This window comes from Opisthocomus hoazin, chromosome 8 (genome assembly GCF_030867145.1).
Source record: "Opisthocomus hoazin isolate bOpiHoa1 chromosome 8, bOpiHoa1.hap1, whole genome shotgun sequence".
Taxonomy (NCBI): Eukaryota; Metazoa; Chordata; class Aves; order Opisthocomiformes; family Opisthocomidae; genus Opisthocomus; species Opisthocomus hoazin.
In genome coordinates this window covers 45,379,675-45,403,929 of record NC_134421.1, presented here as the reverse complement: position 1 = coordinate 45,403,929, position 24,255 = coordinate 45,379,675, and the positions used below count along the sequence as shown (strand labels likewise).

Below are 24,255 nucleotides of genomic sequence, written 5' to 3'. Positions count from 1 at the left end.
GGGACTGTACATTTTCTTTTGCTGCTACTCTTGCCTGATCCCTCTGCACTAGTGACCTCTACACTTATTTTGCCTTTCAATGTCTTAAAATTTAGTTTTCTGTGCAGTCATTCACACTGCACCGTGAAAAGAAGATACATATATATTTATAACAATAAAAGACAAAGAATTTCTTGACTGTTATGGGCTTGTGATATTTTATTAGCCAAGTCTACATTCACCCTCACCCTGACGGGTCTCCCTGTGGTAGTTCTGAGTTCTGCTGGTCTCGTGGACAAATGATGGAAGCATCTGACTTAGAGCCTTTTAGAATCAAAGAAGTTTAAGAGGGAAAAGACCTACTAGGTCGTTTTGTCCATCCCCTGCCAATACAGGATCATGACCTTCTGTACAATAATTTCACTAATGTTTTGCCAAGTCTCAATTTAAACGAATCAAATGGTGGGGATTATACCACTTTGGGACAATATATCCCTATTGCTTTGTATTCTCTATGAAGAATTTTTATGATATTCTACTTCATATTCTTAATATCACCATAATTAAAAAGATAACTTATTTTCTTCTTGTAATAGTTGTTTGCTCTTGGTATTCATATTTTTCACATACATCATGCTAAAGGTCCTGTATTCGTCACGTAATTCTTTCCAGCTTTCTTCATAAGTCGGCTCCTAAGGCCCTTATCGATATTTGCTGTTTACCTTCATTTAATTTCCTTCCACATTATTAAGCTTTCTGGTATAGGCTACTCAAAACTACATGTATTGCTCATTAGATTATTCTAGTCATGATTCTCAAGTGTTAATGTTCTACAGCAAGGCTTTTGCCTGAGTCATAATGTGATGTGTCTGGATATGTAATTCTAAATCTCCTGGGTGTCCCCTTTATAGCTTAATGCAGCTCTCTGACCAGTTCTCATTCTTGTCTTTTATTGTACCAATATGCCTTTTAAACACTGCTGAAATTCTGTTTTAGTGAATCATCTTCCAATTCTCACTTGTTCATTATCTTCATCATTTAATATTCCAACTCATCCTACTTATTTCCCCATGCCCTTTTGTAAAATGCAAAACTTTTATTTGCAGAATTTCTGTGTCTTATGTTTTACTCCAGCTAGAAATAATAATAAAAAAATTATGCCAGACTTTGAGTTACATAAACTGTATTGAATTTTTAAAAATCAGTTTAATCTTTTCTGGAACCACAAAGACTAAACTTGCTATCAATGTCAATATACATTTATTGCTTGAGTTTACTACAGATCAGAGTTAAGGTTCTCTGGATAAACTCACTGGATATTTCCAAACCAGTAAATATTTACCTTTCATTTAAAGATAACCCTCAAGCAAAATTCTTATGAGATTTTTTTGATTCTTAAATAACGAATAGATACTTTTAGTTTTCACTCAGCTTTCAATTTTTTTTGTTTCCAATGGAATTCTTCGACTTGTTGGTCTGACTAAAAAATTTTTAAAGCCTCAAACTACAAACAGAAATAAAAATATGAAAAATATATTACATGATTTTTTTTTTTTTGGTGCTACTTCTTGATCAATTCTGAAGAAAGAAGCATGGGAAAAGGAAAATTCCATTTTGATGAACTGCAGAAATTAAGTAGACTTAACTTTGTTTAGCTGTTTGTGAGCTCTTTTGCAAATCGTACAGGTTAAGTTTGATTTTGGTTTCAGAATATTAATTTAACCTTTTACTTTTTTAATTGCACAATTACTGAGATAAATGAAACTTTTATAAATGGAAATATACTTAAATTTTCTGTATGTCTTTCATACAAAACATTTGTTTATGTGACTGTCCCCCTCCTCTCCCACTAATATAACTGAGGGATCAGAAGTATGCATTCCTTAATAAATACAAATTCCTTCACTGTCAAAAGTTGCTCCAGGCAAAAATTTGGCAAGCAAAGAGTTAACAAAAAGGTCAATGAAATGTGAAGAAATCTGGTCTTCAATGCGTACAAAAATAATATTTGTGATTTTAGATGTCTTTTATGTTTCTATTGCTCAAAAATAGATTTTTTTTTTTGATTGAACATTTTCAGCCTTCCATTGACTGAAACAGAAGACTGCCTCAGGGCATTTTTGAGGGGGAAAACTAAAAGAAAACATGACTAAATTGTTTTGTTCAGAAATGCTACTCTGCATATCCAGTAAATTTTTTAATACAAAGACATAAGAGTCAATGGGGAGTTTTGCCTGCAAAAGGACTGCAAGACTGGGTTCTTAGTATGCAAGTGTGACCACCAAATAGGCATGATAAGTGCAGTGAACAGGAAGGGGCAATTACAGCCATCTTCTCAGTTTTCATATTTCAGAACTTTGCAGTTATTCACACTGGAGTACTTTGGCCAAAACAGTAGAGAGGGCCAGTGCGGGAGGAAAGAGAAGCTGTTGGCACTGCAGAACAGCTAGGAAGCAACATTCACCAGTCCCATGGTTGAGGCAGCCTGGTGCTCATACACAATAACAAGGTGACCTTCTGGGAACATGGGAAGATTTTTGTTTTTGCTGAGTTTTAGTATGGAGCTGACTATGCATGTACCTGCAAAGCAGGTCATTAATCCAGGCACCATGGATCAAAGGCTATGTACAAAAGGACTCACCATTTCGTTTTTATGGCTAAGGAGCAGTGTTATCAGTTAGGAGATACAGCATGTTTCTGTTCTTACTTTATTTTTGAATCAGCACAGATGAGTTAGCTAAACTGTTCCTCAGCTTTCCTTCTTGCTTGTATATATTAGAAGCAGCTGCTGTGAGAAGCAGTGCTGTAGTTTTTGTGATGTATTTACATCAGAGCCTCAGCTGAAGATGCTCTGAAAGAACAAAGCCAGATCCTTGTCCTGACATTTATTCTAGACACTCAAGCAGTGCTCTGTGCAGAATTGCAGGGGTCAACATTACTGGAATAAGTTTTAAAAGTTACGTTTATTTTGTGAGGAAAAAGAAGAGGGCATGTTGGAGTGTTAAAACTTACATTTTTATTCTATTATTACATTTATCCTCTGTTTAGTGCATATTAGCCAATAAGAAATGTATTGAAAAAGCCTTGTTGAAAAGGAAAAAAAGGTTTTCTTCTTCTCCACTGATGCTGCTGGCACTACCAAAAATGCTCTATGTAATGTTTTAAAATTTTTGTTATGTTCTTGGATATGTATTGACATCTTAGCTCATAACAGCTACGTAATGTCTATTACAGTTTAACAGGTTCATAGAATGCATTTTTAAAAAGACCCTAAGCATGAACTTGCTTAACAAGGGAAGGAATTCTAACCTTTAGAAACATAATACACATTTTAAAAGGTCCCGTTGATATACACTGGAACATTGGCTAAATCAATAAACTCCACTTTAATGGAGTAGAATAGAATAGAACAGTTCAGTTGGAAGGGATGTACAATGATCACCTAGTCCAACTGCCTGACCAGTTCAAGGCTGAAGTCGTCTGGGTTTTTTTTGGCATTGAATCTGGAGAGGGACATGAATGGTATCATGAAGGGTTTCTATGGGTAGATAAACATTAAAATGAAGACTAAGGAAAAAGCAACACCGTACCTGACTAAACTGATAGGCTTCTACGATGAGCTCAGTAGGCAAGGGTAGTACAGTGGATGTTGTTTAGCTTGACTTTAATAAGGTCTTTGAAGCTCCCATAGCATCTTCGTAGAAGTCCCTGCTCACTGCAAGGGGGTTGGACTAGATGACCTCTAGCGGTCCCTTCCAATCCAAAGCATTCTATGATTCTGTGATTCTATGATTCTTTGATTCTGAATTATTGACTGGACAGTAGGTGGTGAAGTATATTGAAAATTGGCTGAACTTCTGAGCTCAAAGTTTTGTGATCAACACCACAAAAATTGTCTGGAGACCAGTAACTAGTGCTGTCCCTCAGGGGTCAATACTGAGTCCAACATTGCTTAAAATTTTCATTAATAATCTAGATGATTGGACAGAGTCCAAGTTTGCAGACAACAGAGAATCAGGAGGACTGGTTGCTATACCAGATGATTATGCTGCCCTTCAGAGGCACAATCTGGAGAAATGAGGTGACAGGAATCTCAAGAAATTCAACAAATGGAAATGCCTAGACCTTCACCTGGGGAAGAATAACTGCATGCGGTAGTGCAGGCTGGGGCTGACCATCTGGGAAGCAGCTTTGCAGAGAAGGCCCTGGGGGTCCTGGTGGACCATGAGCCAGCAACACACACTTGCAACAAGAAAGGCCAACAGCCTCTCCTTGGGTGCATCAGGAACAGCATTGCATTGCCTACAGGTCAAGGGTATGATCCTTTCCCTCTCCTCAGCACTGAGGAGGCTACAGCTGGAGTGCTGGGTCTAGTCCTGGGCTGCCTGGTGTGAGAGGGACTGGGTGTACTGGAGGGAGTACAGCAAAGGGCCACAAAGATGGTGAAGGACTTGGAGCATGTGAGTTATGTGGAGAAGAGAAGGCTCAGGAGCTCTTCTTCATGTATACAAATACCTGATGGGAGGAGTAAAAAAGGTGGAGCCAGGCACTTCTCAGTTGTGCCCAACGACAGGCCAAGAGGCAATAGGCACGAATGGAAATGGAAGAAATTTCAATTTGTGAGGGTGGTCAAACACTGGAATAGGTTGCATGGGAAGGTTGTGGAGCCTCTGTCCTTGGAGATTTTTAACATCCAGCACGGCCCTGAGCAATGCGCAGTGTCTGACCTTGCTCTGAGCAGGGCAGTTGGACTAGATGATCCTCAGAGGTCCTTTCTAGCCTCACCCATGATGGAATTCTGGGATTCAGATAGTTCATCGTAATATACTCTGCTGTGGTCATAAGAGATTTTGGAAAACTTCTTTACTCCTCTTTTTTTTTTCCCCCCAGAAAATCATGTCATCAATAAACAAAAGGCAGCTCACACCATGGTGTACCACTTCCCTTGTTTTGCTTTCTGTTTATCTGATAATGCTTTCTGCCAGGGCCTGGGCAAAAGAACAGGAAATCTCATCTGTCACTCTGTTCATATTGCAAAAAATGCCCGCACTGCAGTGAATTAGCGATGGTGTTCAAGCCTCATTGTGTTTCCTGGGGTCAAAGGCAGTATACACCAGTATAAATGTGCTTTTATTTTGAAGGATTGGAAGCTGATCCTACAAACCCTTTCTAGCCTGAGTAATTCTGATACAAAGTTTTCTTCCCCAGAGCTGTTCACTTTTGAAAGGGTTACTCTTCACAGGAACCAATCCTTGCGTGGTATGTCGCAGTTTAGAAACTGGACTGTGAAAGTATTTCTTCTTCTAAACATAGAATGATAATGTGGATGGTTGTTAGCAATGCAATTCCTCCAGCAAATGGGAATGGTTACTGCATACAGAATCAGTTTTACCTTCATTACTTTTCAAGAGGTTGCTTAAATATATATTGTACCTGCTATAGAGCAAATAGGAAACAGAATGTGGAAAAATGAAGGCTTCTCATATCAGTTGTGGTCCTTTTTCTTAACCTGGCAGTTGTTCCTATTTTCAAGTGTTTGTTTCTAGTTTAATGAGGATACTAACTTTCATCCAGTGAGATGTGTGGGTCACTTTGTTAGCACACTTGCACACACCAAGGCAACACACCAGCTGGAAACTTTGACTTTTAGCTGAATTATTTTTTCCCAGCAAATAGCTTTCCTTTTGATATATTTTAATGTACTTGCACACTGAGAGGAAGAGTGGGTGAACAGAAAACAGACTGTTTTATTAACCCAGCAGTCACCTTTGAGATTCATACATGTCCACTTTTTTCTCACCTTTGTACCTAATCCCAAGAGACTGGTACCTGGCTTCCCTTGGAATAACAAAGTCAGTCACAAATCTCCAAACATGATTGTTAATTGAATGCCAACTGTTTCTTCTCATCTTTTTTTTTTTTTTCTCAGTAGTATGTTAGGGATTGTGTCCTTACGGGTGCCCTATATATAACCATAACATTTATGTTTAAGGATTTTTATTTTTTTCAATAGTAGAGGTATATTGTGCAAGAAATTAAATTGCTGCTTCTATTTTGTGTGTGTGTTTTATAGTGATTTTTTCAGCTCTGCTAATAGTGGAAAGGGAAGAAATAAAGCAATGCTGCAGGCACTGACTGGACTACAGTTTCAGCTCAGAGGAAAGCTACAGGATCAAGAGTGGACAGACAAGCACCCTCGAGAAGAAGCCCATGCACATTACTCACAGTGTCATATGCCAGTTTCACAGTATCCTGGGTTCAATGGATTTTTTCCGGTGGGAACACACTTTTCGTCAGACAAAGCTCCAGCAAGCTCAGAGGTACCTGTATTACCAACCAATATTTACAAAGCAGATTTCTGAGTGCTGTGTTATCTGCAGAAAGCTATTCTTAATTGTGACATAATTAGCTCATTTTGAAGTGCACCTAATAAATGAAATCCAGGAGGGAGGTGAAGGGTGAAGCTGTTGGAGTTAACATGTTCTAAAAAATACCTAGGGCTCAGACAAGCAAATGCCGGGATATTAACTAATTAGGTCTTGTCCTCATTCTGCCTCAGAATATGCTCCTTGAATCATTAATCTTAGAATCAGCTCTGTAATGATCTAGGGCTGACAACTCTTCCCTTTGGATAGTGGAATGTCTCTGGAGTTTTCTGTCCACATCGTGCCATATTTCCAGGCAGCAGACAGGCTGAGGTCCATGTGGGGGGGAGAAGGAACAGGGCCCAGGGGCTCCATGCTTGGTCCCTCGTCCCGTGGCAGAGCAGGCAGCTTCTCATGACATTGGGAGAGAGGACGCTGCCTCCTTGTAAAACTGTGTGTGGCACGTGTTTTTAGTATCAGCCATTTGGGAATATGCATTTTTTGTGCACTGTTTTTGACAGCCTGGAACGGACCTGATTGGTGGTCTCCCAGCTCCAAGGATGAGCAATGAAGGGGTTTGGTGTGGCAACCATGTTGTCAGCGGCAATGTTGCACAGGCTGCCCCCTCCTCAGCATCAGCAGGGCCTGCACAGGAGTGCAGAGGGGCTGCCCATCAGCCATGCTATCTCTTGTGAGCCGTGCATTGCAGAACGGATGCTTAAACCCCATCACTGGACAGATTAGATGACACCACCATATTTCTCTCTATTCGAATGGCAAGTAACTGTGGTATTTCAGATACCACATGGTGGCAGCTCTTGATAAAGGCTGATACTAGTTTGTTTTTCATTTTAAAAACTGAGGAATGCTTAATTGCAGTGAGTGGAGCAGCCAGGTAGCCATTTCAGAGCTGTTACATCAGGAATGTTCTGATAATTTGGTATCTGATGCCCTGACCCTCTCTTTCTCATTTAGCAGTAGGAAGGAAAATAAAAAGATAAGTAGAGATTCAGCTACTATATTTTAAACCCTCCTTTGACTGCTAATAAACTTTTCCTCCAGTTCTTGTCATCCCCTTTCTCTTCTGGGCTCCCTCCACTCTCCTGTTCCTCCAGTATTCCTTGCTGTAGCCTGGGGAAAAGAAGTTTAAGAAAAATAATAGTTTGTATTTATTTCTTACAGCTTTTCTGCCCCTGTGGGCATTTGTCTGCCTGTCTGGCTAATGTGCTGTAATGAATCTGCTCTCTGCCATACACACACTTATCATCCTATCAATCAGTGAGAGGAAATGCTGAGTATGGTGAGCACTAACAAGCACTCAGAGGGGTCAGTACACCAGTGCACTACAGTGCGTGTTACTTTCCCTACAGGCTGCTTCAACTGGGGGAACACAAATGAAGTGGTGTGTGGCTGGCACCATGTCTTCTTGCCAATCTTCCCGCTTTCCCAAACTGACCCTTTCTGCTTCAACTTTCAGGGCAGCGCTAACCCTCCTGTGGCTGCTGCTGGAGGGCAAGTCCCTCTCAATGCCTTTGGAGTCTCTGGGTTACCTGGGGCAGGTGGAGCTGCTGGAGGAGCTTGCTTACAGAGGCTAGCGGGTGATCAATGGGTGCTGAAGAGCCTGTGGGGATGGCACTTATTTGCAGATTGGAAATCACAAAGAAAAGAGAAGTGGGAAAAGGTGAAGAAAAAGTAGGGAGGTGGCTGAGGAAAAGTAAAGCAAGGGGGGATGAGAGGGAAATGGTGAAAGAAATGGGAGAGAGGGAAAATGGAAGGACTGTGGAAAAATGACAAGAAACTAAATAAGAGGAGAGAAAAAAGCCAAGAAGTAATGACAAAAAAGATGTGGAAAGTCATATATTACTAGAGAGAAATAATAGAAGTAGAATAAAAAAGTAGAGAAAGCTAAAAATATTCCTGTGCAGAAGTCAGGGCGGACAGAAAGCAACATCTCCAAGAAGTCTCAAAGAAGATCAGGTCACCAGAGGAATTTTTCAAATGCAGATTTCAGGTTTTAGACAAGAAATCATGCCAAATACATAATTAAGTAGCAGTGTTTTAAGTTATATTCCTATAGACAGGTTGACTTCTAGACATGATTTCTTTTCACCCATTTGTGGGCTGCCAGCACACCATTAAGAACTGACTGTCATTGCTCTGTAGCAAGACTTATGATTGAGTAAATTTTCTACCAGAGGCTGCACAGCAAAGCCAATCTGTCCTTTGTTGGCTATCTGGAAGGTGAAACGGGATTTCTTGGGAAGAACAGAGAGATTATAAATCTCTGAGGGGTCATAAAGTTTAAGGTGGGAACTTGGGGTTAACAGCACGTGAGGACAGACCATCCTACTTTTCTGAAAGTCCCACATTTTCCTTGCATGCACAGAAGTTCTGGTGTTGATAGCTGTAGCACATTTGCATGGCAGTCAAGTGATAAAAAAATCTCAAAACAGTTTTTCATTGCTCAGAGTGAGCACTAACAAGGAATCCATCTTCAGTGACGATTTGCCATAAAATGCCATTGAGAACACCGTCTTTGAGATCAAGGATATGAAAAAGTGGCACAAAAGGGTTAGTTTGGTATTTTAGCAAAACAATAGCAAAGGCCTAAGAGAGAGAGTCTGAAGCCTGAGGCCTCATGCTGAGGCCTCTTTTGTGACACAAAAACTGGATGCAGGTTAATATCTGTGTTGATCAAGGAGAGGCACCTATACTCTCCAGGAAGGCACATTAACTTATAGAAATACTGGAAGCAGTACAAGAGCTACCAGATTTTCTCCTGCAGTATTTGTAAGCCCTATAAACTAAGAAACTTCGGCTTTAGCAAATGTCTGGATTGGAGATTTTGAAAAAAATTCCAGAGGAAAGTGGGATGCCATTTGTGACTCAAAAAGTGTGACTTCTGCTCTTGAATGAATGCCTGATGAGGTAAAAGGCAATGTGTAGTGAGAAATGCCATCCTTCGGTCAATGGGCAGAAGCCAGGCTCCTATTCTCCTTGTTTACATTGTGCTGCCCTTCTCTCAGGAGCGTTCCAGTATCTTAGTCAAGGTTCAGCTTAGATAATGACTAGAAACACTCTTTAAAGTCAAATCTATTTTCTTTAGGAATGGCTTTTATCAAATATTACTTTTGGTGGAAATTCTAATGTCTTTTATTCTTCAAGCAATCAGTTAAAGCAAGCTAATTATTTAGCATTTCAGGTTGCCACTTATCTTATTCCCTTACTTATCCTTTAATGCATACATGTGAGTGGAGGTTAAATTATGTGATTAACATATACATTGCTTCTCCAGCCTCTCCTTTCTCTGGGGCATGCCTCTTTGTTGTCAATGATAGACTGTGTGTTCGCAAGTTCAGGACTGTGCATGTCCTATGTGCTTTTTAAAGACATTCACGACTTCTAGGTAAAAAGAGCAATATTATATTATATTATAGTAATTATCATTGGTAAAACCAGAAATGATCATTAAAATACAAACAGTGAAAACAAGATATATTCCCTGGTGAAAAGGTATTATGACTGGAAGAACTCTCTTGTTATGGCAGTCTTTTAAAAGAGTTAACAGGTTACTCATCATAAATAGCAAAAGAATGACTGATATTGGACTTGCTTAACAAAAATTTAAAGAAATATAATGTGGTGTATGGAAAATTGGCTTTGTCACACTAACTGTATCTGTTTTGATTAAATTTAAAGTTTGGGTGATAGAGGTAAGATTGCTAATAGGATATAGTCAGACTTCTTCAAGGTGTTTTATTAGTACCCATGTCAAATTAACTTTCCATGCAATAATTGGATTAATAAACTAAATAACTGACAGATGTGAAAACAGATTTGGAAATGGGGGATCATTGTTGACTTCAACATAGTAGCACAAGAATGAGTTCTTGACCCAACGCTACATAAATATATTATCAACTACTGAAAATGATTTATATGCATAAATGACTTCTTCGCTGAAGGAGTAGAAAAGAGTGCAGAAAAATGCCACTGGAACAGAATAGCGTGAGCTTTTCAAACAATCAAACTGTGTGCACAACTAAATAATGTATGTTAATGAGAAGTACAAAACCAGCACCTCCACAAAATGAAAATGCCTGTCAGGTCATAAGAAGATGGGGGACTTTATTCTGCCAACCTGTAGCTTTGTCAAAGACTTGGGACTCAGAGACCTCGATCAACCAGAAACGAGCTGCCAGAGCAGCATTGCAGCAGAATATTTAATCAGATTTGTATATCTAAAAATGTAAATAACTAACTAAATAAATAATCCTTGAATAGGACCAGGGATACTGGCTTACCTGCGTATTTGGGGCTGCTCTGACCATTACTGGATGCTGTGCCAATTCAGATCTCCCCAGATCCAATAGGAAACTGGTAAGAAGGTAAAGAGTAGACAAAGAGTCCAGCAAATTATCAAATTATTAAAGGATAAAAAGATCTAAATTATCATGAAAGATTTGGGGAGCACCATCTATTTAACTAGTGTAAAATGAAGTTTAAAGGCGACCTGCAGAAATTCTACCAACAGCTGCAGAGATACCAGACTTTGAGAACAGGCTCTCCAATACACGCAGCAAAGGTATACAGGGGACAGTGGTTGGAAGCTGAAGCTGGAGTCCCTGGATAAGAACCTATTCACCTGATTTCAGGCACCTACAAGGTAGGTATTTGATAAATACTTTCCCATAGATCCCGGTGAGGCCAGAGTGATGCTTGCCTGTGTATACTGGGAAACGCTCTGCATAAGGGTCTGTCTGCTAACCAGTTCAAAATCCCCACCCCACTACAACCTTCTGTATGAGCAGCTAGGGAGAATAATACTATTGCAGTAACCTGGGACACTGAGGAAGCTTGGAGGCAAGCTTCTCACAAACCTGTGTCTGACTACTCCCACAAAAAACATATAATTTGAAAGCATGAAGATCCTTTTCGGATCCAGGTATATGTCTCATCTGCCTCTGTAGGCTCTGTAATACCATCTCAGGGCTTTGCTCCAGGCGACAACTCCCATGTAAATGACATATTAGCAGTACACAGGAACATCATACTTAAGCTAGAATAGATCAGCCATCAATATAGCTCAATAATCTGTTTCAGAATGCCTTCCCTGGGATCTTCCCTATCTCTGAAACAAGTGTCTAAATCTGAACTAGATGCCTCAGTGACTTTTTGTAGGCAGTGAGGCAAGCTGGCCCTATTAAGATCCAAGTTATCTGGTTTATCTTAGGCGTTTATATTCAAGTAAGATGGATTGCACACTCAAAGTGCCTTTTAACTTCTTTTTGAGTGAGAAAAAGTCTAGATGATTAGCTTGGATGTAGACATCTTCATTTTCACATACACAGAAATTCAAATGAATTCCACCTCTGTCTTTTGCTTCAGAGAAAGGGAAGAAGTCTCAGCACTTCTTGATTCCACTTTAAAATTAGCTTATGAGCTGATGCTTGAGGGTTAAAATTTAATTTTATGTCAAATTACCACAGGTAAAGTAATTGAGGTTATTATGCTTTTTAAGTCTTCCTGAACTGTTTGCTGAAGCAGTTTCCAGCAGCGTAGCTGTCTGTGAGTTCACTGAATTCACACAGATTGTTTCGTGGCAGTCATTTGAAATGCGTTGCTTTCTAGTTCTACGGACTATAATGTTATAATTTTTAATGTAATACTTAAATTTATTGATATTAATAAAATACTTATATTTGGCATTGATAGTTATATTGTGGGAAAGGGTATATTGAGAAGAGGAAAGGTGGAAATAAGGTGAAGGGGGTCAGAAATAAGGGGGAAAAGGGAAAAGGGAAGGAGAGCAAAATACGTTTTGGAAGATCTGGAAAGAGGAGGAGCAGAATGGAGACCAAAAGACACGGGTAAGTGTGAAATAAATAGAGAGATCTGTGTAGGATCCTCAGGCTCACTCATTATTTTGTAGACTTTTATAACTTCACAGACTTCATCTTTTTAACCTTACAGGGTGTAAAGTCCACAGTCTCCATTCTTCGTCCCATATACCTCATCATTTTTTGTTATTTTTTTAGACCTTTTTATTTTTGCTGTGTCTATTCTTGCACACACCTCTTCACATCTGAGCACAGCTGTTGACCTACTTCTGTGCGATAATTCCTGTAGCATGGAAATCACTGATGTCACTGCTACCGAGAAAGTTCAGCAGGTCCATCACCTTCATCAGTTGAAGAAAGCATTAATAATGGATCAAAATTTGATTTTTCACTCAAAATGAGAATCACAGGTAACAGTTCTTGAAGTTGTCCTGCTGAACAGGACTTGAAGCTGTCTACTGTTAGGATGGTTCAGTCTAAAGAGTATTGTGTTTCTTTGTATGAAGGAGGCCAAGAAGTGTGGAAGACAGGTCTAAGAAGAAAAATAGTCTTGCTTTAATCACTATATTCCTTGATTTCTTCCCATGTATTCTCAGTTCAGAGCCCTGAGCAGCAGTGAGATGTTTGTCCACACTTGCACATTTAAGTATACCCAGGACATGTCCACACAGTCATCCTCTTAGCAACTCTTAAAACAGTTCTTGGCACAGTTTTGGCCTATGCCAACTATTACTCTCCCTCAGCGAGGTCTGGAAGTTACAAGGTCCTGGGAAAGATCATAATTGGCGTTTTGCAAATTGTGTTCTTGCAGTTTGTAAAGAATTTACTGACAAAAAGAAGGGCTCTTCCATGACTTCTGGGCTCAGTGCCCACAGCCATTCCCAAGCATAACAATTTTATGAATAAAGTTATAGATTGAGAGGGTCCTGTAAAACTTCTCTTTTGACAGCCATGTGCGGTTCAGTGTATATTTCAAAACAGGTGGTGCAAATCGGGGCAGAACCCATTTGCAAGGAGGGATAAGAAATTTTAATATTTTTTTTTTCCATGGAGAATATTAACAGGCCCCAACTGGAATTAACAAAGGTTTTGCAATTGTAGAGAGCTGTAGTGCAAACACTGCTGGCCCTACCTTGAGGGTGTGCAGACTTTTCCAATATTAACAAAAGGAGGCTCAGTTTCTTGTCACCTGCAATAGAGAAAATGAATCAGCTTCATAGACTTGCAAAGCAGATCAGCATTTTTTTAAATGCTGGCCCAGGATTAAAAGCATAACAGGACTTCCAGCTTCCTATTGACTTCAGTGGAAAGGAAGGAACCATGATGGGAGTTAAGGGTCTGACGTAAGTCTATACTTGACTTGACAGTCATACTATTCCTGAACTGACAAATGGCAGCCAAGCAAGAAGTAGTCAAGCTGAAGGGTCACTAGGGAAAAACAGAGCCTTGAAACAGCAGTGCTAGTATCTATGACAAGGGCTATAGTAATTGGATTTTGAAGAGACCTGACTGTTGAGATATTAAATATTATACACTGCATTAGTAATTACATAACAGATGATATTAATTATTCTTATGCAAGTGTTTGTCAAACCTGTACTACAGATTTAATGAATAACCAATGGCCTTTGTTATGAGAAGGAAACCCACACTTCATTTGTGAGATTAATCTTATTTAAAGCAAAAATTCTCCCTCTGAATAGCTGGTGGTATTCAGTGCAAGTTAGCATCTGCTGAAGCGAGCAGTTGAGCTTCATCTGACATTTATTAGGACAAATGCATAGAGGGTGTGCTATGGCAATACCGTTTAATTGTCAGGGCAATTAGTTGCCACTTTGGATATCAGAATTGTCACTGAGTTAAAAAAAAATTAAGGGAAGAAGTTATTGGTTGTTATGAAGACACAGCAGAAATGGTTTCTTTTTTAACTGGAAATAGTGTCTGAATTTTATATTGCTCATAAAAGTGATAATCTGATGGTGTAGACTGGACCCAGGCATAACAGGGAAAAAGTAATCATTTTAACAGTGGTTGGTCTACTTCTTGTGACTTCAAACCAACTCTGACTTCTATAAAAAATATGTAAATCACTGGATGCTAGGGGCAAAGTCCCTGCAGTGTTTATGGTTCCCTTACCCTCCTAGAAAAATCAGGATTATTTATTTTCTTTTCAACTATATTAACATATTAAAAATAAAAAACCCCTTGTCTCCTCATGCATTATTCTGTGAGCCTTAGTTCATTTGCTCCGCAGTTTGTGTAGATCTCCTTAAGCAAGTCAGATGGGCAAGTTGTCCAGCAGTTTGACTCTTATCTCTTACTATAGGAACTTTCTTATTTTGCAAAAAATATTCATATGGTTATATTATTCCAATATACAAATGAACTGGACGTTGCATGAGAGAGTCCTCTTCAAGTGCCTTCATTTATTGCGTTTTGTTCTCAAATGTTTTCTAAAGAACATTGCAATCAATGCTACTCATCTGCCATGTGAAGTTAACGTAGCAGAGCCAGCAAAAATCCGGCATAGAAACGGGAGTCCATTTAGCTCAAGGCTCTGATCACAAGCGCAGTGTCTGGAAGCCTGTACTCTGGCAGCTTGTACAATGGCTGGCCTTTGGATTAATATAGGAATGCAGAGCTACAAGTCCCTTAATCTTCGTAAAGAATGGCAACCATCTCTAAATGGCTGGAGTCTCTGCGTTGTGTGTTCATCCTGTCCTTCTCCCCTTCTCACCAAAGTGGGATTTATTGGTTCCATATCTGTCCGGATCAACTTCTACAGCCTGTGTTCTTCATGTGTTGGTCGCTTCTGTAGCTGGATGGATCGCAGAACGTGATTAGGTGATTCTCTGCTTTATAAAGGGGAATTTTAACTCAAACTCTAGAAAGAAGATAGTGAGATTTTTATTTTGGATATGCTGGAGACATCTGGCTTATGTTGTGATCCAGCTGTGTAAAGGGAGAATTTTGCTATCATCTCTGCTGCCATTTACTAGCCCTGCAACAGTGGTCATTCATCTGATATATGTACATTTAAACTTTTCCCACCATGCCTAAAAGTTCAGTATGTTTTTACCATGAGGCAGATGATCCTGTCTAATTAAGTGGCCTGTCTACTTTCTAAGCAGTGCCGGACAGGATTAGATTAATTTAAAGCTACATTATAATTAATTAGCTTCTGTACATTATTTTCTGAGCAAAGATCTAGTATCTGTGAAGGCCAGCACTTCAAAAGTTGGGAAAATAATATTTTTTTCAGAGGCAGGACATTAAAAATGTCTGCTACAAAAACTGGACTGAATCCTTGCAATTTGTAGATCAATTGATTTCAGGTTAACTTCTTTTGTTGGAGTGAGAGACAAGGAGATTGAAATGAATGGAAACTCCAGATAGCCTCTACAGGTAGTGGAAATCAAACTGAAATATGATTGAAATAGTGTCAGGAAGTCATGATTTACTGTGATTACATGCAGTCCAGCAAAACAACAGAGGCTGAAGCAAATCTGATTCAAGAGATCACACAGTTTTTCCTTATTTTGAAGGTTTGGAGCTGAACAGAACATTTTCTTGGTACTCTGGAGTGCTGCAGTCAGTAGCCCATAGAAGATGAGGTGTCTCTCTGCATGTCCATGGTGATGTTTCTGCTCCTTTTATTGCCAATCCTGTTTCTTCTAAACCCTTGTTCATGTCTGGCATGTTGTGATCTTGACTACACCATCTTTCCTCATACTGATAGCTGTATATATTGCATATTTCCACAGAAGTTGTTTATTAGTGAACTTAAATACATATTTGCCTCTGAGAAAAGGATACTGACAGCTCTGTCTAACTGAGGTCAACGAACTTTTGATTCCACAGGGAATTGTAGGACATTCCAATTTTATCTTGGAAGTCAAATGTACTCTCTAAAATGGAAGGCATCTTCAGTTTGGGGCGTTGTATCATACACTGTAGAGGCAGATACTCCAAATGCAATGAAAATGAAGTGATTCATTGCCCATCAAAAGCAAATGTAAAATAAACCACAAACAACTCAGCATGGGTAAACTAACACAAGAATTCTCTTCCAGAGATACAGTTCCCTGCTGTTCAAATCTGTAGTATAGAAACGTAGCTTTGGTCCCCATGACACTTTTTACCTGTGAACAGGCATATTTATCCTTTCTCAGGAGACAGCTATCTGAATGCAATAATTTGCATCTGTGGGATTGCTTAAATTTCACAAAGCTGAGAACCGTAGAAATTTGGTAATGCAGAAAAGTGTGACAGAAATGGCTGTGCTGCTCTTCAAAGGAGAATACCTATCGTGAATGGCAGCAGCTTTTTCTAGTGTCCATAAACATAAAGGAAGAAAAAATACTGTTGTTCTAAAGCCATGATAGTTTTCAAAGCAATGCAGCCTGCAGTGGTTGTCAAGAAAGCAAAAAGCCCACAGTAACCCCCACATCTCTAGCATTCCACTTTTCACTTGGTTCACCCAGGGCTGCATATTTGTTTTGAGATTAATTTTGTACTTGCAGTATACATTTGCCAACTTTTTTTTTCCTATTTAAATCTTCAGTTCCAAAGCTATGTTTTAATCCTATTACTGCTAATTGAGTGAATTCTGCAGTCTTTTTGAGTTAGGTGAAGTTCAGGTTGTAATTGGTATCAAAGAAAGGCACAATGCAAGAACTGAATATTAATATTTAACTCTTGCCATTTTATTATTTCCACTTGAAAATCACAGCAGTGGTTAAAAGCCCTTTTTATGAGTTCATGAGTGTAGTGAATTGGAGACTATGGGATGAGATTTTTCATTCATGCAGCAAGATTAACAAAAATTGCTTTGTAAGAAGTGTAAATGAAATATTATACTGGTGCCCAGTAGTACTGGTTATAGCTACAGTTTTCTCAGTACTCCCATTACGAAATTTTGCCTGTAGGTTAAGTAGCTGCATGGTAGAATTTTGCTCAAGGCTAATACAGCATGCAAGATTCTAACCTAGGAGCTATTTTGTTTCAAATCTTCCATTTAGGATTTTGCAGATAACTGGAAAGTGTGCCAGTTTTGGATGACATTTTGAATTTGAGTACTTTTTAAATGACTGTGATTTTAAAGCAGAACATCTCATAAGATATGTGCGCAATGGTGGATTAATTGCTTATGACTAAAAATAAGGACAAAGACCACCCAAGACAAAGACCACCCCTTTGATTTCAGATCCCTAAACAAGTACATTTCCTTGCCGAAAATAAGTTCCTCAAAGACACAAATAGTTAATTTGTTCAAATGTCAAAGAAATTAAAAGAAAAATGGCCAATGACTCAGTGGTTTTGGAAATAATTTTTACCCCCTGATTAAAGAATATTTGGAAAACTAGTTAATGAATAATTTCTGTAAGTAACTTTTTTTTCTCTATTATTCTGATTTCTTCATTCGGAATTACAGGCTTTAACTTTAATCATAACTATAGTGCATATTCACAATTATACCCTGGGGACTGATATAATCAATGATTTGAGATCAAACTGGATAGAGACCACAACACAGGAACCATTCCAGCAGCATAGTATTAGCAACTATATTTCTCAGAACTCTATCTTGCTGAAATATCATGAATACCAGAAAAAAAAAAAAAGGTGCCTGAGAGGAATAAAAATGATAAGAAGTAGTGCTGGAAGTCAGAGTAAACAAGCAAAGAGATTAAAACATAGAAAGAAAACAAAGAAGAGATGAAAAATTAGACAGAGAGAAAAACACCGAAAACAGCAGAGCCAAAAGGATACAGCTGGAAATACTGTATCTTTACTATTCCCTTTATGTTAGATGTGATAAAATGTGATAATTGTTGCTTATTTTTTCTGTTGAAATTGTTGTCCATCACGAGAACATTGCAGATCGTCTAAACAAGTCATTTGGCAAAAATGTACAACTAGCAATGACAGCAAAGCTAGTTCCAGAGTGAGATACTTGATTCTAAGCCCTTGCTCTGTGCACGGTGATTTCAGGCCAATGTACAAACAATCAAAGCTTTGTCTATATATATTTCAATTTTTCCACTAATATTTTATATTAATTTACTGCAGAGTTTGTTGCATTGAAAGACCTTGAGAGGTTGGACCAAAACTGGGGTGCGTGCAGGTCTAGTAACCTTGTGAGGTGCAGTAATATGACTATAGTCATAGACAATCCCTTATGCAGAGCAAATCTCAATTGCTTTCTAAAAAAAATGGGAAGGGGTTTGGTTTTTTTTTTTTTTGACAAAAGATTATGAAACTAGAACTGGATTGGAACCACATGGTAAGTATAAGTTTGTAACTTTCATTAGTGCTGTTGTGAATGATGGACTTACTGCTAAAGAAGAACAGACTCCACATTTTCTTCATATCTGAATATAAATAACTGATCTGTGTCCTGCCTTTTTAAGATTGAAAGAGGCAGATTACAGTTACAGGCCAAAGGGTGTAAATGACTAAAAATAGGCTGCATTAGGTCTTGAGATAAGCTATGGTATCTAACACATAGAGAATGAAAAAAATTGGAATGTTGCTACAACAACCTCCAACTGTTATAGCAAGAATTTTGCCTTGAAAAATTAAATGGGACTGAATAAAAATAAGCAAAGTCATCTACTTTATGCTACTGAAAATGTGAATTGTGTGGGTTAAGTGATAATATCAACATTTAAAATACTTTTCATACAGAGTGCTTGAAGCATCATCCAATGCATTCAAACTCCAAACTTAGTCCTGTCTCTAGATTTTTCCTTTAGTAAGTAAAAATGCCAACAACATCAGAATACAGACACCTCAGTTCATACCTTTTGGGGGTTGGGGCTCGCTGCCTCCAGCATCTTTTTCTATCTATATATGTTAAGCAATTTTCTGGCCCCCACTGACATTTTGATAACATCATAGAAATTTTAAAGTTTCACCCTCCATGGTCTCACTGTAAGGAAGGTGCTGCATTTTACAGGTGAAAATTTAAGATTCAAAGACATAAATTCAGCTCCTTGTAGGATAAGGCTTAGCTTCCACAAATACCTAAACGGACCCAGGTTTTCAGTCATGTAAATAATAGGTGTCTAATTAAAGTTAGTTGCCCAAGTCTCCCTCTGTGATGAATGGTAAGAGATAGGCACCTCCGGAGGAATAAAAAAAAAAAAAAAAAAAAAAATCCTGCCTTTATGTAAAGTCTGTTAGAGGTATCTGAAAGTGATTCACTTTCTAGAGGTCCTTTCTCTTGCTATTGTCCAAATGACAGACTTTTTCTTAACTTACACTAGAAAAATATCTCTTAGAGGTGAATGTCACTTGTGATGAATGCTCAAAATTATCCAGGGACCCATGTTCAGGTAGGAAATTGCACCAGACTCTTTGAAGTCTTTGTGTAGCAGGTAACCACTGAGCCATTCTTCTTGCAACCCAGATGATCTTCCTCCAGAGACTCAGTCCACTTCTTTTACATCCAAGTGAAGCATGAAGTCTTTTCTCCCCTTCAAGTCAGTAATACGTACTTCGTTCTTTCACAGCAGGATCAGCACCTGTTACAACAAATACTGCTCCACAAATGTCTGTGCGATGCTCAAGCTCATATTTTAGAATAGTGATATGGAGAACTTTATGACCTGCCTGACAGCACGCTTGTCTTAAAGGCTTCTGCTCTTCTGGTGCTGACCACTGGTAGAAGATGAAGATGAACTGGTAGATGTGATGGCTTCCAATACATAACGCAAAGTATTTCATGTTAGATGCTGTGTGTTAGCTATCTGGAGTATTCACAATGTCAAAAATTTTTCTATGGTAGTTCTGCAATAAAACAAATGTAGCTTCCCTGCAGGGTGGCTAAGGATTGCCATCTGCAAACAGGAAGACCTGGGACCAATTCCAAAGCCCTCTGAAAAGAATTTGATTTTATTGACCTTTACTTTGAGTCTACAAAAGCAGCATTTTTAGGGTTACCAGAAGAATCATTCTATGCTTAAAAAGAAAAATAACTCTGGAAACATTTTGAAAGCATTCCAGCCAGTGATACTTCGAAGAGACTTGGTCCAATCAGACACTCTGCTGATTTGTATTTAAACCGTTATTAAAAAAGCATGCTATGGAAGGTATTATTTTGGATCGTAGGTAATAAAAGTTAAGGGGAATCCAGCTCTTTAAAGCCCCATGTCTGTGCGAATAAAATTGAACACAAATAATAGGAAACAAACCCAAACAAATCCAGAAAATCTTTCTGTACTATAATTTGAAATCTTTATACCAAGTCAGGCCTCCATATGTACAGGGCTATTTTAAGCACACTTTCTACCAAAACAAGTGCTGATGACATTTCAGAAGTGATTCCCTCACTGCTGTGCTACAGTTAATGGGCCACTCTTGTGATAACAGTAGTACTGCTTCTAAAAATGTGATGATCCTCTGCAGATAGAAACCACTTTCTTGGCATTATAACCATTGATTCAAAAAACAATACTAAAATGCTTCTCTGTGGAACATGGATTGGGAAGAAACGAGGTTTAACTGGACTTTATTCTCAAAAATAACAAAAGAATAAAAAGAGAATCTACTAAAAGGGATAGGCTCTTGCCAGTCATTTTTTCTCATTATTTGGTATTACCAAACATATGAATATACATATCACTCCCTCTGTTCCTACATATATATTTTTACAATATATTCTATATGTATGTGTAAATATATGTAAGTGTATACAAAAGTCAAAAGCTGTGAGGAGTGGCCCATTATGACTCCGTTGTATAAGATGCCATAAATATGTATGTCAGCAGTCATTTAGGGCCCCCAAAAGTCTGCTGCCTAAGAGTCTAATCTCTGGCTGTTCCTGATGGATCAACAATGGTTTCATTACAGAAATAAGGATTCACTCGTACGTAGTACCTGGTACTCAAACAAACAAGTAACATGAGATTGCTGTTCAGGTGGTTGCCATACAGTATTTACTACATTTGAACTTGTATTCAAGAAAAAGAAAGCAAATGGCTAGAACTGACCCACTGGTTCTTGTTGCAGAAGGTAGGCATTCAAAATTCAACTCCTAGATCAGATGCTTAGATGAGGTACATTAAGCTGAGATTCTCAAAAATGCCTGCATGACTCAGAAACTCAGTCTCCATGAGTTCAGTTAATTAATGAGTGCCAAATTGTGCAGCAAATGGGTGAACATATTATTTTCTTCATTCAACAGTAATACGTAAATTTCTCTGATGTGTCAACAACATTCATGTTGTTAACCTGAACTACACTACCAATTAGTTTTTTCTACACTTATTTCTTTCACAGTTCAAAGATAAAAGTGGATTTTCTTTGTAGCTTTATAAAGTTCCTCTAAATATAAGCATATTCTTAGTCTCACGCAGTTTCCTTGCTGCTATTGTTGGCTGTATGCAGCCATTCTGTTCACTGGATTTCTTTGCAGCTCTTCAGTTCGTCATATATATTAGTTCTTTCAGAAAGTATTTCTGAAATACTGACTGAAAAGGGAATTTTCATGGGTGAAGTATTAAATGCTGCTTTTCAAGACTTCAGCAAATATATAGCTGTAACGCAATGTTTTTCAGCAAATAGGTCACTATAATTTCAATTGTTAGTCAGCAACTAGATTACACAAGGCATTAATGGTATGTTTGAACAAATCTTAATACTTCAGAAACTTAACAGTTGGAAAGATTTGAGTTTCCATTCACCAGCTTGAAAATCCAGTTAATTGTAGATCAATCCATATCTGGTTTTCAAGGGGGTTTTTGTTTTTTTTTTTTTCCCCTCCGGTATTTTTAATATCTTTGTTTTACTCCCTCAGATTTTTTCTCCTATACCTGCCCTTGTCTAAAACGTTTTCTACCTTTTCTGACTGCCATTTGCTACATATTAAAACACTGAAGTTATATTCTTCACCATATCTATTCTTAGCTTTCAGTTAATATTTGTACTAGAGAGTTGTTCCACAAGATGCATTATGAGAAAATGCAATGCTTTTTCAAAATAATAATATTTGGTTAAAAAAGTATTATTACTTCTGTATTGTCTCCTCTTCATATCATTGTAGATACATAGTCTTATAGCTTGTAGCTTTTCCGGGATTCAGAGGATACCGTGGTGACTGCGTAACTTCTTTGAAATCGGTTGAGAGTTTTGTGTTTTTGATAAAACCCTCTAAAACATCTATAAAACCAGATTCAATAAATACATTTGGTTTTGATTTTTTGTAAGGAAGTATACTGTGGAATTCCAGTTTTTCTTCTGTTGTCTCCCACAGGGGTAAAGTCTGTGGTGCTTCTTCAGGTTGTGAGGCATTAAATAAATAAGAAACTCTTCAACATGCCTCATAGTGAAGCAGTATTCCAGGAGGTTTAGTTTCAAAGTGACATCCATCACTTTCCCAAGGCAGCAATATTTGATCATTTTTAGCATGGCTTCCTAAAGAAATGTGGCATTTTTTGACGGCAGTTGCCATCTGTTTGCTCATCATCAACCTTTCTTTCCTTCCATCTCAATAGTTCTTGAACCTGCAGACCAATTTCAAAAGAAGTGCCTTGAGGTGTTGTGGAAATCCACAGGTGGGTAGGGAAAAAAGCATAAATTTTACCACAGAGAAACAGAGTCATGAGCCAGGGCTCTCAGGCTCATGTAGGTCTCTGGCTCAAGAGCCCACATGCAGCCGGCTCCCTTCCCAGGCAGCAGATGTCATTGACCCAAGGAAGGTGCAGTGTTGTGATCATGCGAAACAATCCAAAACAGGGTAACTGGGAGCCCTGGGAAAGAAAGATTTAAGGGAAATGTAATAGAAATCCATTGGAAACAGCACAGTATCAGTTTCACTATTCATGGACCAGCTTGTTAATAGGCAACAGTCAAATTGTGTATATGTAACATTATCATGAGATGAGGAACAACTGCTACATTATATTTACGATATTACTTCAGCTCACACTCATTTTAAGACTGATTGTCCCTGTCTATTTCTGTACTGCAGGTTGTTAAGGTAGCATTGCAAATCAATGATTTTGACTGGTGTGTTGAATTTTGAACTGGTTTCTGTATGTAGTTGCTGTGCCTACGATGTTCCACGTGAAACTAGACGTCCTTTTCCTCTGAAAACCTGGGGTGCCTCGATTACTTCATCAGTCCTGTGCAGTGCAAAAAGTTCATGGAAAATATCTAAAGATAACAATTATAATAATAATTCCTGTGATTATTATTCAGGCAAAGTTCCTAATCAATGGCAATTGCCACTGTTTACATAGGATATACTGCTTACTAGCTAAGAGAAAGGATTTAAAAAGAAGATGCAGTTGCCAGGGAAAATGCACGGTTTCAGAATTGTGTTACTGAAAGAAAAAACATGCATTAATGTGACTAGTTTCAGAATCATAGAATATTCTTGCTGTGTTTAGCAGACAGCTCACTTTGGACTGCAGTGTTTTCAATGAATTTAAAAAGAAGGCTGATGTAATCCTTAATGTATCTTATTTATTGTATTACTGAGGACATATTTGTTACCACTTTGGTAAAACAGGCAGTTTTAGCCTAATATTACTCAGTTCATACAAGGTTCAGTTACTCAGGCTTAAGTCCACCAGGGCAACATAATTTACATATAGTTAAGAATCTGGTTGAGAATAACTTCAACTTTTTCTCCACACAATTTTGTTGCTGTTTGCACTTTTCTTCAAGTTCAGATCAATTGCTCTTGTAGAGAACTGACCCCTATTTCTGTTCTCTGCTGTATTCCATATCTTATGCTTATACCATGGCTCTTGGAGGCCCTTTTATTAAAGTGTTCTGATTTAGGAGTTAAATATTAATCTGTAAAATGCAATAAGCCTATTCCCATACGAATTTTTGTTCTTCCTGATTACTCAGAGAGGAAAAATTTCATATTTCATGCTGATTTATTTATAGAGAAAGGAGTCTAGAAGACTTCCAAACTTAGCTACCACACATGAGATGGGACTTCTGAAAGACCTCTGCACTGGGCTGCTCTTGTGGAAATTGTGAGGAATTGCTATTGACCTCAGCAACAGAGCACTTTGAGAAGCCTCAGCTGTGACTGAAAGAGCTTGTAGTCA

The 24,255-nt window shown here is 38.3% G+C and overlaps 1 protein-coding gene across 1 annotated transcript in view; it reads left to right on the top strand.

The window, feature by feature from the left end:
* The window catches only part of TFEC (transcription factor EC), a 100,564-nt gene that overhangs the window by 702 nt on the left and 75,607 nt on the right, over window positions 1–24,255 (top strand). Inside the window, exon 2 of the mRNA XM_075429021.1 lies at window positions 6,053–6,299. Within this exon, the coding sequence (XP_075285136.1) occupies window positions 6,099–6,299 (201 nt within the window). The 5' untranslated portion in view covers window positions 6,053–6,098. The remainder of the gene's footprint in view (window positions 1–6,052; window positions 6,300–24,255) is intronic.